Genomic DNA, 15,790 nt, shown 5'->3' on the forward strand with positions numbered 1-15,790 from the left:
ATCAATAGATATTCCTAGAATTTAGCAAAGGCCTAGACGTGCACCCAGTAAAATTAAATGGGTGAATGAATGAGTCATCCCCGCGAACAACGTCAGGGTCAACGCTCACCAATTATTAACTTTTGGCAAATTTGACCGATCTGGGCAGTTCCATAAGCCGCCTCCATACATGTGCCACATATGATGCAAATCAAAGTGAAAATCTTAAACTGACCTTTGACCTCAGTGATTGACATTTCTCAAATTTGACCTCACCTGGGCAATTCCACAGCCCACCTTCTGTGGCTGCCAATTTTGGTGCAAATTGGAGTGAAAAAAACACTTAAATTCTGTCTTTTGAGCCCAATGACCTCAACCTCAGTAATGCCTGAACAATTCCAGAACCCACCTGCACAAGTGTGCCAAATTTAGTGCAAATTGAAGTGGGAAAAAAAGAAGAACAAACAAAAATTTGACCTTTGACCTCAATGACCTTGACCCTCATGATTGACCTTTATTAAACCTGATCTTGCCTGGCCAATACATGAACCCAGCTCCATATGTGTGCCAAGTCTGGTGGACATCAGAGTAAAAAGTCAAAATTTTGACCTCTGACCCAATGACGTTGACCCCAATGATCGACCATTGATAAATTTGATCTTACCTGGGCCATACTTGAACCCACCTCCATATGTCTGCCAAGTCTGGTGGACATCAGAGTAAAAAGTCAAAATTTTGACCTTTGACCCCAATGACCTTGACCTTTGGCAAAACCATCCCTTTAAGGGAAATTCTGGTGTTGACTGTCATCCACATTTCAAAGTCTGTCAAAAACAGAGAAGCGTGGCTCAAATTTGAGTGGGACAACAGGATCGTTCTTCTTTTGTCCCATTTTTGTTCTTTAAACTAGAAAAGCATCACACAGCCTTTTACAGACAGAAGTGACTCGTGGCCGTGTTTGGATTAAGGCGGCGTCGTGTTGGTGTTTGGGGAAAAGTCGTGGCACTTACATGGAATTTTGTTCAACTCATTCATGAACTTGTCCTTCAGTTTGGAAAAGGCTTCATCCTTCTCACCAGTGCCTGGGCCGGCCATGCTGGTGGTGTTGGCGCCGGCCACGGAGGAGGCGGTGGTGGCCACGGGCGCCGCCGCCGCCAGCGCTTCCCTTCGACTCTCGTTCATGGTGGCAATGTCGGGCAGCCAGGTAGATGCTGGACGGAGACAAAGAGAAAGGTGAGAGAGGTGAGTGGAGAAAGACTGGGACAGGTTTGTGCTTTTATTTATTTTGCCGCCGTGGTGACAGATGTGCGTCGCTCTCGCCATGTCAGATAAACACGCTGACGAGGTGCGCGTGAGCAGCTGCTGGCTCAGTCTGAGTAAACATCAGCTGGAGACCACAGAGGACCATCCAGATGATCCGTCTCTGCTTCACCTCCACATTAACATGACACAACAACCCACAGCACAGTGATTAATTATTAGTTATTATTAGTTATTACTGCATATGTTCAGCCGTGTGTGCACTACACATGCACATGCTTGTATGTCTGTACACATGCAACTGGACTGTGTGCAGCTGAATCAGAGTTAAGCTTTCACTGTGTCACCTTTGAACAACAACAACATCGGAGGATTCATATTTTTTCATATGAAATATCACAGAAACACAGAGCAGCGTACTGGGACCCTTCTTCTTTTGGATGTCATCATAGACGTTTATGCTGTTTATGCTACTGGTTTAAGTTCCCTCCCCCCCCGCCCCACCCCCTACTAATTCGAAAAGTTCTTGAGCAGTGCACACCACTATAACAAAATCCAACAATTCCCTCTTTACATGTTCTTGACATTTTCCTTACTTTGATCCTGATCACTGAGCATTTTTCATTATCACTACTCTTTGATCCTGATCACTGAACATTGATCATTATCACCATTCTTTGATCCTTATCACTGAGCATTTATCATTATCACTACTCTTTGATCCTGATCACTGGATATTGATCATTATCACCAATCTTTGATCCTGGTCACTGAGCATTTATCAATAACACTACTCTTTGATCTTGACTACTGGGCATTAATCATTATCACTATTATTTGATTCTGATCACTGAACTTGTGTCCTAATTGATGAAAGCGGATCCAGGTTCAATCCTGTTTGCTGAACATAGACTGTAATCACTAATCCTTTTGTCCTTATTACTCATCTTTGATCCTGATATGACCCCCTGATTCCCTGTATACATGCTCTTGATTGACATTTTCCTTACTTTGAGGCTGATCACTGACCACTGGTCATTATCACTAATCGTTGATCCTGATTACTGAACATTGATCATTATCACCATTCTTTGAGGCTGATCATTAAGCATTTATCATTATCACTACTCTTTGATCCTGATTTCTGAATATTGATCATTATCACCAATCTTTGATCATGAACACTGAGCATTTATCATTAAACACAACTCTTCGGTCCTAATCACTGAACATTGGTCATTATCACCATTCTTTGATCCTGATCACTGAGCATTTATCATTAACACTACTCTTTGATTTTGATCACTGGGCATTGATCATTATCACTATTGTTTGATCCTGATCACTGAGCATTTATCATTAACACTACTCTTTGATCTTGATCACTGGGCATTGATCATTATCGCTATTCTTTGATCCTGATCACTGAGCATTTATCATTAACACTACTCTTTGATCTTGATCACTGGGCATTGATCATTATTGCTATTCTTTGATCCTGATCACTGAGCATTTATCATTAACACTACTCTTTGATCTTGATCACTGGGCATTGATCATTATCGCTATTCTTTGATCCTGATCACTGAGCATTTGTCATTAGCACTACTCTTTGATCTTGATCACTGGATATTGATCACTATCACTATTATTTGATCCTGATCACTGAACTTGTGTCCTAATTGATGAAAGCAGATCCAGGTTCAATCCTGTTTGCTGAACATAGACTGTAATACTCATTACTAATTCTAATACTAACTCATTAATTACTCATCTTTGATCCTGATATGACCCCCTGAAATGATATGATATGACATAAAACATGACCCCCCCCCCCCCCCCCCTTGAAATGTGAAAACTCTCCAGAATCCACATCTGGATCCTGAGTCTTCTGAAGCAGGATTCATGTATTTACTGTGTCTCTTTGTCTGATATATATATTGTACTTTATCACAGTGGATGTTCAGGCTTTTAGAAATTGTGTAGTATTTTTGCTACACATCATTAAAACTGAGAGCATGATTTTATTGTTGCACTTTACAATGAATAGTGTCTCTTTTTCAATCTCTTTTTCAAGTCAAAATGCATTTAAAATTATGCAAAATTTCCTGATTATAAATAAAACAAAACAAATCAAAGAAAGTCATTTGGTTTAGATTTGGTGTTGTTCTTCATTCGTTATGCGTCACGCAGCGCAATATTTGGTCAAACAAACCAGGTGGAGATTTTGGCAGCAGAGAAGAAAAATGGGACTTGATCACTTGCACTGATTCAAAGAAGAACACTTGCTGATTTTCTCTCTTCTTTCCTCTAATCAAAGGGGTGATTTTTAAACTCTTTCCAACACCTGCCAATTTTCTTTGTAGCCTATTTTCCACATGAGAGAAAAAAAACAACAAAGCATTGTCTTGCTTTCTTCTCCTCCACCGGAGAGCGTCACTCCATCACAGACAGTGGCGGAAAAAAACAAAAAACCCCCACAAAAGTCAGGAAAAGCAAACAATTCAATTTAAGAAAAGAGAAGAAGGAAATCAGCTGCTGATGTATCAAACGCATCCGGTGGTGGTCAATTAATCCAGCAGATGCAGAACTACAGCTGGGACTATCAGCACTGGAACCACCAGAAGCCGCCAGATAACTGGTCCACAAGATCCAGTATCAGGACGTGTGACAACAAAGGTTCTGGAGAAACAAATGAACTCAACTAGTCACTTTTTTCCACCGAACAATGTGAGTTCAGCTCCTGTTGCTGCATGGTTGAAACCTGTGAGAGGACTGGAACCGCAGGAACCAGGCGGGCTTCTTGAACACGCCGGCATGAATTGACACTTTGTGTGGGCTCGAGGAAACACGCAGAGGAAAACGGAGTAAAAAAAAAAATGGAAGAAGTTATGATGCAAAGGAAAAATAATTTTTTTAAAATTACAATTTTACTTTTAGGAACTAACTGACTTATTTTTGTAAATTATGGAGTTTGTTGTTGGAGATAAAATTGTTGTAGATAAAATCCATGTGGCAGCACTGTGCTTTAGTGGTTAGCACTGTTGCAGCACAGCAAGAAGGTCATGGGTTCGATTCCCACCTGTGGCCTTTCGGTGTAGTTTGCATGTTCTCCCCGTGGCTGTGTGGGTTCTCTCCAGGTGCTCCGGCTTCCTGCACATCCGAAGACCTGCAGGTTAGGTGGACTGGAAACTTTAAATTGTCCGTAGGTGTGTGCAGGTGCGCATGTGGACAGACTGACGTCCTGTCCAGGGTGAACCCCGCCTCTTGCTCTATGACTGCTGGGATAGGCTCCTGCCCCATGTGGGAATGGATTTGAAAAACCAACAATCTAACAGTCTAAGTCTAACAATCAAAACGAACAAGCTACTAGCTCAGAGGGATACAGAACTGATAACCAATATGTAGACCTGGTTTGAATTCACAGTCACATTACTGACAGGGGAGGAGCTTACTTGTGATTTGATCAGCATGCCTTCACCCCAGAAAAAAATAAATAAAATCGACAGCCTTTTTCCTGTATTCTACAGCAATCTGGGAATCCCTAGTCATCGATTTTAATATGGATTTTTTTTTTTTGTTAAACAAATCTTTTAATTTTGCAAGAAGCAGCTTCCATCAGCCAGCTTTTGGGTTCGATTCTATGTGTTGATACTCAAACTGGCAAACAAATGTGACTGAGTGACTCTGTGCTGCTGCCGTGAAAGCAGTCGCCAGGTGTGATTCAACACTTAGCTAACACGTCTTTAACATCTTTATCTCAGAGACACCTTTAAAAAAGAATAATAAAAAAAAATAAAAAAATTAAAAACCAGCACCTGAGATCTAAAAATCCACCTAGAAACATTCATTCAATATGGTTGTTGAGTTGCAGGCGGTAACGCATGACAATGAACCGTGTTCTGCGATGCACAAAGGAGCCGTCTGTCTTCTCCACCATCCTCGCGGTTGCACGGACGCCCACGTGTGTCCATGTTCTCTCAGCCTTCCTTTGAAATGCTGCAAGGTTAGTGTGGGGGTGCTGCGCTGCTCAGAGGCGCGCTTGGCAACGACAGCGATACTTCAGCACAGGCAAGTACTTAAGGCACAATGAGGCTCTGCAGAGTGCCAGTGGGAGGTGGCAGTCACACGGTCCTCATCGATCCCGGTCTGTGAGGGGGGAGCGAGTGAGGCTTCACCTCAATAATTGCAAGTTTGACACAAAAAAACCCCAACAAAAAACCTAATACAAAACAAACAAACCTCTCAACAAACACGGTCTTTCAGCTTTCTGTGCAATTTACAGCATTCCAATAAATTAAAGATGATTCAAGCTCTATAGTTTGAACCACGGACAGTGATGTCACTCAGAGGTTTTCTGGAGGTCAAAAGGGGCGGGTCCAGAAGTCGCCATCTTTGCAGTACCCAACTCCGCCTCACTCCTGGCTACCCTATAAATGGGCAAAAGGGTGGAGCATGGACACAAACAGCGTGACGTAGGTGGGAGAAATGAAGCCTGAACACGCCCATTTATCTCAAATTTATTAAGCTAGCTAAGGCTAACAGGCTAGGTCGTCTAAATTCAAAAGATTTATTCGCATATTTCCTCAATAACCACGGCACAGTCACTGTAACTAACAAAGATGTCCATATCTGTCCATTAGTGGTAACAGTGCTAAAGTACAAATTAAATAATTCTAAAACGTCACTCTATGAAAATAATGGAGTGGCACCTTTTAAGATGGTCTGTTATTACAATTGAGCGCACAGTAAGCTGCATATTTGTAATAAAATGTTCCGAAAGGACAAACATGGTTGAGTCCACAACAGCTAGCACCCACTGCTAGCAGAGCTATGTAGCCCACTAGCTGTCACTCAAACCCACCAAGCCTTGAATTATTTATAACTTTATGGCTTAAAATAGCTTAAACTAATGAGTTATATTAAAAAAAAGCTTCTTCCATACATTTGTCATGAATACAGAAAGTAGCAACACAGATCAAAATGGCTTTTTGTTTGTTTGTTTGATGTTTTAGTACCAAGATGTATACACAGCTATTTTTGCTGTCAAGTTGGAGATTTTAACATGGAGTTCTATGATGATTGGCTTGCTTTTGGAGCCAGCCTCAAGTGGCCATTCAAGGAACTGCAGGTTTTGGCACTTCCATGTGGGCTGTATTTCTCACCACCGGAGGTGGCTGCTGGGTTTTGAATGTCATTTTCCTCACAGCTGCAGGAGGCTGGAGTGATTCAATGTGCTTAAATCAAAAAATGAAAAGACAGAGCCAGATATGAAGTGTGTGTGCAGGACCGCCCACGGAGCTGGTTCAGGGCTCACATCACCGGCAAAGAACAAAACATTAATTCAGCAACATATTTGCACCTTAATGAGTACTTGTTCATTCAAGCAGAAGACAACAACTTTCATATTAAGGTTATTGTGTGGAACGCCTCACAGCGGGTGAGTCCACTCCAACCGCCAATCAGCTGCCTTCCTTATCTTCCTGGAAAAGCTGAAAGCGGCGTTGACCTTTCAGCTTTCTGTCAGCGCTGTGTAATCACACGGCATATCCATTACAACACAAAGCTAATATCTGCCCCGTCGCCATCATGACCCATTTTGAAGACGGCTTTAAATAATGCTGTCGTTTTAGCACAAAATGGCTGCAGTTTCCTCTTACTGTCAGATTGCAGCACTCCAGTGTTAATGTGGCGCATTATGTCTCTCCAAATCAGCATCTGTGACAGAGCCAAATGTCAATGTATACAGTAAACCAGTGGCGGATCTAGGAGGGGGGATGAGGGCGTGTGGCAACCTTGGCACCTTGAGATAACATAAAGGAAAGGTCTCATGTAAACAAAGGCTGATTGCATGCAGAATAAGAAGATTACCAGTGTTTAAAATAAAAATTGTGCATTAGGAACAATGACTGGGGTGGGGTGGGGGGGGGGTGGGGGCAGCGCGATGGCGTCAGAATTTTCAGGATAAACATTTGCAGTTTTCCCCTGCAGTGATTCCCTCCTTGATTACGTTTGCAACAGAATGCTTGTTTCCTCTTTTTTTTGGCTTCTCAGAGGTGTACCGCCAAGGTGCCAAATCCGACCCAATTTTAGCGCCGACAGATGGCCCAGCAGCTCCCCGACCGCGCACACGGTTCCCTCCTATCACCTCTTTCTCGTGTGTTCCTTCTCTAACTGGGTCACCTCCCTTTGCTCTCCACCTCCATCTGTCCTCCCTGATATCTCCTCCGTCATATTATTGTTTTTAACCCTCCCCGATGTACACCGCTGTACACCGCTGTACACCACTGTACACCACTGCCTGAGTCCTCAAACCTTGGTTCATTGTTAACAAGACTTCTGTAGGACAGAGGGGATCTTTAACATTTCCTTAAATGCACATTTGGACGTGATGTGGATGGCTCTGCGCTGCACTGCTTGCCGTTTTGGCCCAGCTCACCCGCTGTGCCTTAGGAAGTGATAACGCTGCCAAACCAGCCTGACTCAAAGGTGATGGCATCAAAGGATGACGGCTGCCCCTTATGTCATCCTATCCAACAAAAACAGATCATGGCCAAGTGCACGGCGAGGACGGCCTTTAAGCAGCACTGCCTCCTTCTTACTACCGTGTCATTAATCACCCAGAAAATCACCTATTGCACCATTTCATCAAGAATTACTTGCACACATAACGTCACAGTGAGATGACGTACGTCATACTCACAGTAAGGGGAACTTTTGCCAAAAGGTTATTATTACTCAAATGGGACGTGTTTGAGATCGAGGCAGATGGCCCCTCCGTGGAGTCTGCTTCTGCTTGAAATTTCTACCTGTTTGAAACAGACTTTTTCCTCACCACTGCTGGTGGGTTGTTACACCCGTGCATGGTAGTGAACGCTGGTGTGTCACATGTTTTTGTCTGTCTGTGTGTGAACAAAATAACTCAGTTTTAATCTGTTTTGGACCAAACATGACTGAGCGAGTGAGGGCAAGACAAGAACTTGATTTTGGGAACATTATGTTTTTATACAAGGTCACGGGATAAAGAAGTACTGTTACATAAGACCTGAGACCTATTGGTGCTGGATCTCATTTCTGAATTTCCGTAGTGCGAAGCTGATGACAATCTACAAATCCACTGGGACAAGAAGCCAGAAGGATGCAAGTTACTTCCCCAACCAAGTCTACTACCCATTTCCCTCTATGCGGACTGGGAACATACAAGGACCCAGATCTATATATTGGTAGGCCAACTCTTCTTCTCACTCATCTACCTGCTCCATGACGTAGCTCTTATATTATTACTGGGATATTTAGAAAGGCTATTCCAAGGAATTTCTTAAAGACACACCCACAGTAACTATTAAACACTGGTATAAATGGTAAATGGACAGTATTATATAGCACTCACCTGCTCCTGCCCCCCCCCTCACCCCCACCTGGTCCCCGCACCACTCCACTCACTGTAAAAGAGCATGATGTCAGGCGAGTGCTCCTCGCAGTGAACCCCAGGAAAGCTGCTGGCCCAGACGGAGTACCTGGCAAGGTGCTCAGAGCGTGTGTCAACCAGCTCGCCCCCACCTTCACCAGGATCTTCAACCTCTCCCTGGACCAAGCAGTCATCCCGTCCTGCTTGAAAACCTCCACCATAATCCCGGTGCCAAAGAAGTCTCCCGTCACCAGCCTGAATGATTACCGCCCGGTGACCCTCACTCCGGTAATCATGAAGTGTTTTGAGAGACTGGTTCTTCAGCACGTCAAGGAGCACCTCCCCCCAGACCTCGACCCTCACCAGTTTGCATACAGGGCAAACAGATCCACAGAGGACGCCATTGCCATAGCTCTCCACTCTGCTCTAAACCACCTGAAGCAGCCGCAGAGCTACGTCCGAATGCTCTTTGTGGATTATAGTTCTGCCTTCAACACAATAATCCCGGACAGACTCACCACAAAACTAGACACTCTCAGCTTCCACCCTCTCACATGTGCCTGGATTAAAGACTTTCTTTCCAACCGTCCCCAGACTGTGAGACTCGGCCCTCACCTCTCCTCCACCCACACGCTGAGCATTGGCTCTCCACAGGGCTGCGTGCTGAGCCCCCTCCTCTACTGCCTCTACACCTACAACTGCAGACCGGCCCACAAGAACAACCTTATCGTCAAGTTTGCAGATGATACCACAGTGGTCGGTCTCATCTCTGGAGGTGATGAGGCTGCCTACGGAGAGGAGATCTGGCAGCTGGCAGCCTGCTGCTCAGAGAACAACCTTGCTCTGAACACTAGGAAGACCAGAGAGATCATCATTGACTTCAGGAAACACTGCACCGATCCTGCCCCCCTTCTCATCAACGGCGAGCGTGTGGAAAGGGTCCACACCTTCAGTATCTCTGCGTTCTCATCTCAGACTGCATCTCCTGGTCCAACAACATCTCCTCTATCCTCAAGAAGGCTCAGCAGCGGCTACACTTCCTGAGAGTCCTCAGGAAGTACAACCTCAACACCGACCTGCTACTGGCCTTCTACCGCTCATCCATTGAGAGCCTGCTGACATACTGCATCACAGTGTGGTTTGGCAGCTCCACTGCTGCTGACAGGGAGAGAATGCAGAGGGTTGTTAAGGCAGCACAGAAGATCATCGGCCGCCCTCTCCCCTCCCTGTTGGACATTTACATCTCCCGCTGCCTCAGCAGAGCCAAAGCGATCTCCAAAGACTGCTTTCTTCCCCAAAGCCATAACCACATTGAACTCTAGCATGCACTGATCCTCCTCGTGCAATCCTAACCATATGCAATAACCCAATCATCCATGGACAATATACATTTCTGTGCAATATATTTATATCCTAGCCGCACCTTGCACTAGTGTCAATTGTATATATATATATTTTTTTATTTTTCCTTTATTTTTTCTTTATATCTTGTTTTTGATACATACTCTTGCACTATTTTTATCTCTTTTTTTGCACTATTTTTTATTTTTTATTCCATTTTATTGCACTGCAACTGGATGGCCCTAATCTTGTATCAATGTATAATGACAATAAAAGGCATTCTGATTCTGATACAGTCATAGCAACTTTCTATTAGTCCCATAGACTTTGACCTTAAGTGATTCTGAAAGTTCCAACTCATCTAGAATGGCTACTTCAAGGACTTGCTTAAAGAAACACGTATAGTTACTAATATAAAGTCATATATCAACATTCCATTGGCCATAAAACTTATTAAAGACCATCCTCAAGGGACCTTCATGATTTTCTTGCATGAGAGCGAATTAAACTGATGATCCTCTGGTCACTTTTACCTGTCGACGATTACCTTCTCAAATTGATATTAATGAACTCATAACTGCAGAACAACATGTTTAGATCCCCGGAGAGTGCCGAGAGTGTAATTACACTAAATGTCAGAATATTCAAAGCAAATTAAACCTCGTGTTTAATGGCTTTGCAAACCATTTAACTATCAACTAATTATGACTGAAATGATCTTAACTGAATAATGTTGTGCTATAATGCTGTCGGGTCAGTGGGTTCATGTTATTTATTCTGTTCTTACAATTGTTTTAAGTGGCACATCAGTCTTTTACTAAGTTACTTTTAAAAAAATGCCCACGAGCTGAAGTCTGGTGAACACTGTGAACATCGATGTGACTAACGAGCATGTTCTAGCAGAAAAACCAGTTTGTGCGTAAAAGCTCAGCCTGCATCATCTCAGCTTGACCTCAGAATCAAACTGAAGAAATACCAAAATCATAATGCCATTGTCTGAAAATGTGAAAATTAAGGAAATTGAGCTCAAGCTAATCTACATTTCCCCAACGGTACCTAACTCTACCTGGCTTCTGGCCTCTTAGGGAACGCTATCGTAATCATCCTATACATACGAGGGTAGGCTGAAAAGTTCTAAGGCTCACTATGATACAGTTTCATAGTGAGCCTTAGAACTTTTCAGCCTACCCTCATAAGTTTGCACTGAGTCAGAAAGTGATACAAAAATATGAGTCAGAGCTGCATCTGCTAAGCAAAATGCATTTCTCGTAAACCAGGTAGAGTACTTCTAGAGTTACCTTCGGATCTCATTTGTTGGTTTGTCGTCTGCAAAGTCAACGAACAGTTTCATTTATGAGCTCACTGTGATGGTGACATAAATTCAGACAAATTTAGCCAATAGAGCTGATGTGGAGCCACAAAAGGTGACCAGTATAACAAGTCATTGGTCTGGTGGAACTCTACGTGCCGGCCCGGACTTTGCAGTCGCAGGATGCGGGACTTCTCTGTGTTCCCAGGGTGAAGAAGAAGTCAGCAGGTCAAAGAGCCTTTTCGTATCGTGCACCCACCCTGTGGAACAGTCTTCCTGTGACCGTGAGGCAGTCTGAGTCCGTGGACATTTTTAAGTCAAGACATAAAACCTATTTTTATTCTCTTTCTTATGGATAGTTTTTATTTTTATTTGTTTTATTCTTTTACTTCTGTTTTTATTTATGTATTTGAATTTTTTATTCATTTTTAATTATTTATTCAATTTTATGTTGACTTGTTTTATGTAAGGCGCCTTGAGACGGCTTTTGCTGTGATTTGGCACATTATAAGCTAATTAAATTAACTTTAGAGATGTTCAAGTGAGGGGGAAATGCGCTACTGTTGCACCACAGTAGTGCACCCAATCAAGAGTTCAAAATTGTAAAATTATAAGCGTGATAATGCTTTTAAACTTTGGTTCACGCAGTTAATGAGGGTAGAGGCTGTGCTCACAATGGAGGAGAGACTCGTGCTAACAATGTGGTGGAATTTCCAGAAAAGTGCAACAGCTAATTGGTTTCCTACAGAGTCCAACATCCATCCATCCATCCATTTTCTTCTGCTTTATCTGGAGTCGGGTCGCGGGGGCAGCAGCTCAAGCAAAGCCGCCCAGACCTCCCGATCCACACACACCTCCCCCAGCTCCTCCGGGGGAACCCCAAGGCGTTCCCAAGCCAGCCGAGAGATGTAGTCCCTCCAGTGTGTCCTGGGTCTTCCCCGGGGCCTCCTCCCAATGGGACGTGCCCAGAACACCTCTCCAGCGAGGCGTCCAGCCTCCTCAACTGACTCCTTTCGACGTGGAAGAGCAGCGGCTCGACTCCGAGCTCCTCCTGAGTGACCAAGCTCCTCACCCTATCTCTAAGGGAGCGCCCAGCCACCCTGCGGAGGAAATTCATCTCGGCCGCTTGTACTCGCGATCTCGTTCTTTCGGTCATGAGCCAAATCTCATGACCATAGGTGAGGATCGGAACGTAGATCGATCAGTAAATCGAGAGCTTTGCCCCCCTACTCAGCTCTCTCTTCACCACGATGGTCCGATACAGCGACCGCATCACTGCAGATGCTGCACCGATCCGTCTATCGATCTCACGCTCCATCCGTCCCTCACTCATGAACAAGACCCCGAGATACTTAAACTCCTTCACTTGAGGCAAGGACACTCCACCGACCTGAAGAGGGCAAAGCACCTTTTTCCGGTCGAGAACCATGGCCTCGGATTTGGAGGTGTTGAGTCCAACATAAAAAAAAAAAAAAATAAAATAAAATAAATAAATGAATATATATATATATATATATATATATATATATATATATATATACATACACACACACTTTTGCTAAAATATTGTTTGTAAACCACGGTCTTAGCATGACATCCAATGTTATACCAAATCTCATGGTTCATACATGACCCTCACACAAAATTTAGAGCTTCAAATTCATCAATTGCCACCTGTTCGTACAATCACGGTGGCTTGTTATTGGACCCTTTGGACTACAGTGCAGGATCAATACCCACTTAAAAAAAAGCCAAAATGTTTGTGAAACTATCATGGCTGATGGAAGCAATGTTTAGCCATGGTTGCAAGCATAGTATAGTGCTACCTACTGGTCTGGAGTGGGGAATACTTGCATGGGCCAATGCAATAACATGAGCACATCTTAAGATATCAACTCAAAGTAGCCTCATCTGTCTCCGCTGGGTGTTGGTTTTGCTCAAGGATGGGCAGAGACACTCATACATGCACAGAGGACATCCCTTATGCATATATTAAGTCAGGTAAGTGGTAGTTAGATGAGCTGCCTGCAGCACTGAGAGCAGTGACAGATAAGAGGAGGCTTAGAACACCCGGCGGCCACTTCCTCTTGTCCGGAACAGCCTCTTTACTCACCTGAAGGCAATCTCACGGGTTAATGGAAGTGGAAAAAAAGTTATTAACCCTGCTTTGCAACAAGGGCAAGACAGCTCCATTAAGGCAGCACACAAAGATTCCCCCCATTTTCAATTACTGCTTTCAAAGCAGCAAGGAAAGTCAGAAAATGTAGCCTTGTTGTCTGCTGGAGATGGAGACTTAAGAGGCTGAGATCATCTCATCACTCCTCATATAGGTCTACCTCAAGTTATTAGAGGATCCGGTCATTCTATTTAGTAATTGATCAGCAATGAGCATACTGAGCGGGTAGGTGTTTTGGAATGAGGATCAGAGGTCAAGTTTAAGTGCGGAGAAACAGGAAGGATGATGAACATTTATCATAGTATTAGAATAGATACTGAGACACTGGACAAAAACCTCAAATGGGTGATTCAGATTATATATGACTAAGGAGCAGGTGATAAATATTTGGTGCTAATTTCAATACATTTTAAAGACTTGTTTAAAATACAAAAATATTTGTTTCGTAATCAACTTGTTTTTTGTGACTTTTATTTTTATTGCTGGCTTTCTGTTCTTACAGCTAGAACTCAAGCTGAATGAATTCAAACACTGGCCAAAACAGGGGCGGATCTAGATTCAGTAGAAGGCTGGGTGGGGCGGGGAGTGGGGGTCTGGGTGATATATAATTTTTAAAATTATATATCATTTTTCCTGCCCTCTAAATTAATCTTTGAAGCTAAATACTAATCAGCATTTTTAATACAACAGCGTTCATCAATAAGATTTGATTATGGAAGACTTTCTCCATATTTTAAGTAAAAGTCACACTGTGATGGATTGAGGAAACATATGAGTAACAGATATGACATTTTGATGTCTGTTCGTATCTGTATTTGGCCTGTACAAATACTTTTATAAATTGTTAAATCCTTGTCAGCTGACATCCGGCAAGTCGGCCAGAAAGTTTTGTGCATGGTCAAAACTTTGAGCATGCACAAAACTTCTCAGCAGATGTTTGGTTCATGTTAGTTTTATTTCTGTGCTATGTTTTCATCTTCTGTTCATGTCCTGAAGCGATACACACCTGCATTCGGTGGTTGTCCAACTCATTCCATCAGAGCCCCAAATCCACCAGACACTGATGCATTTGGCGATTTTTGCCACCTGACAAATTATTGCAATCTGTCAATCAGTTTACTCAGTCTGTCACAGCAGGCTATACCTTTAATCACATCTTTGCGGCGGGGGGAAGGATGGAGCAACCCCCTCACTCTCCTCTAGATCTGCCACTGCAAAAGTGGAGGCAACTATTACATTAGCTTGTGATGTATCATGCTACACTTTTACGTATTAAGTCCCGCACTACTAGCATGTGCTAGTTAGTATAAGGACAGACTCTATTCTACCTGTAGCCTTGAACATCCACTTTCTAAAACAATAGGTTTTGTAAAAGTTTCAAAAGTTTCAAGTTTGCCAACTTTAATTTGCAGTACAGACAAAATGCTTTGGAATAGTCCCCAGTCAACCATTCTATCCATTCTTTAATTCTGGTTTTACATTTTATTCTTTTGTACATTTTATTCCATACTTGCTCCTGTAGAGGATATCATGTTCTCGCTATGGCTGCAATCTTAATTTGTTTGATGGTACTCGCGTCCATAATCCATCCAGCAGGTGGCAGACACATCTATAGGATATTAAGCAAAACAAAATAGCTTTTTTTGTTTGATTTGGTGCATCAAAGTTAACCACCGTCTAATCACTTCAGACCCCATTATGCCACGTTAATGATCCCACAGTCATGCAAAGGGGAAGTAAAACCTTCTCAGCACATATCAAACACTACTTAAAAATAGAAACAATAGATAGTTTTGAAGCAGCAATTACAGCCAACCTGCAAATTCCTGCTTGAAAAGACGATGATTCCTTTTAGAGCCCCTAAATGCAATATTGTTTGAGTTAAATCCACAGCGCTTTGGCAGTAGAAGAAGCAGCCTATAAAAGTTAAGGGTCCATTGCTCACAAATTACTCACAAACTGCTGAGCAGCTGCGATAGTCCACTATTTATCTTCCACCCATGATTACCAGACAAACAACAGGGACCAAAGACTATAATCAACCGGCTGACTCGCTCATTTTTCTATCATGTTTTCCCAGATACAATCCATGAGCTCCCACCTCCCACACTAGGCAACCCTGAGCCAAGGTTGAATGTGTAGTTCGTGGGAAGGCTGAAGGGGGGCACGAAGGTATAAGGCTAATATAGCAGTGCCGGGGGAGTCACGTCTGCTGGAATCAGCCTGATGGAGGCGCTGAAGCCAGGGGCCGTGGTGCATCTACGGGTAGTTGAGTCAGAGAGATTCTTCAACCCTGACCTAATCCTAAGGTCACTCT

The 15,790-nt window shown here is 43.2% G+C and overlaps 1 protein-coding gene across 3 annotated transcripts in view; it reads right to left on the reverse strand.

The window, feature by feature from the left end:
* Positions 1 to 15,790, reverse strand: part of syt1a (synaptotagmin Ia) — a 155,077-nt gene that overhangs the window by 72,188 nt on the left and 67,099 nt on the right. For 2 of the 3 annotated variants that reach the window (XM_034163879.1, XM_034163881.1), the window contains exon 2: positions 990 to 1,190. In XM_034163879.1, the coding sequence (XP_034019770.1) occupies positions 990 to 1,161 (172 nt within the window). In that variant the 5' untranslated portion in view covers positions 1,162 to 1,190. Of the gene's footprint in view, positions 1 to 989; positions 1,191 to 15,790 lie in introns of those variants that run through there. The other variant, XM_034163880.1, reaches the window with a different exon arrangement.

The sequence above is a fragment of the Thalassophryne amazonica genome, chromosome 22 (genome assembly GCF_902500255.1).
Source record: "Thalassophryne amazonica chromosome 22, fThaAma1.1, whole genome shotgun sequence".
NCBI lineage: Eukaryota > Metazoa > Chordata > Actinopteri > Batrachoidiformes > Batrachoididae > Thalassophryne > Thalassophryne amazonica.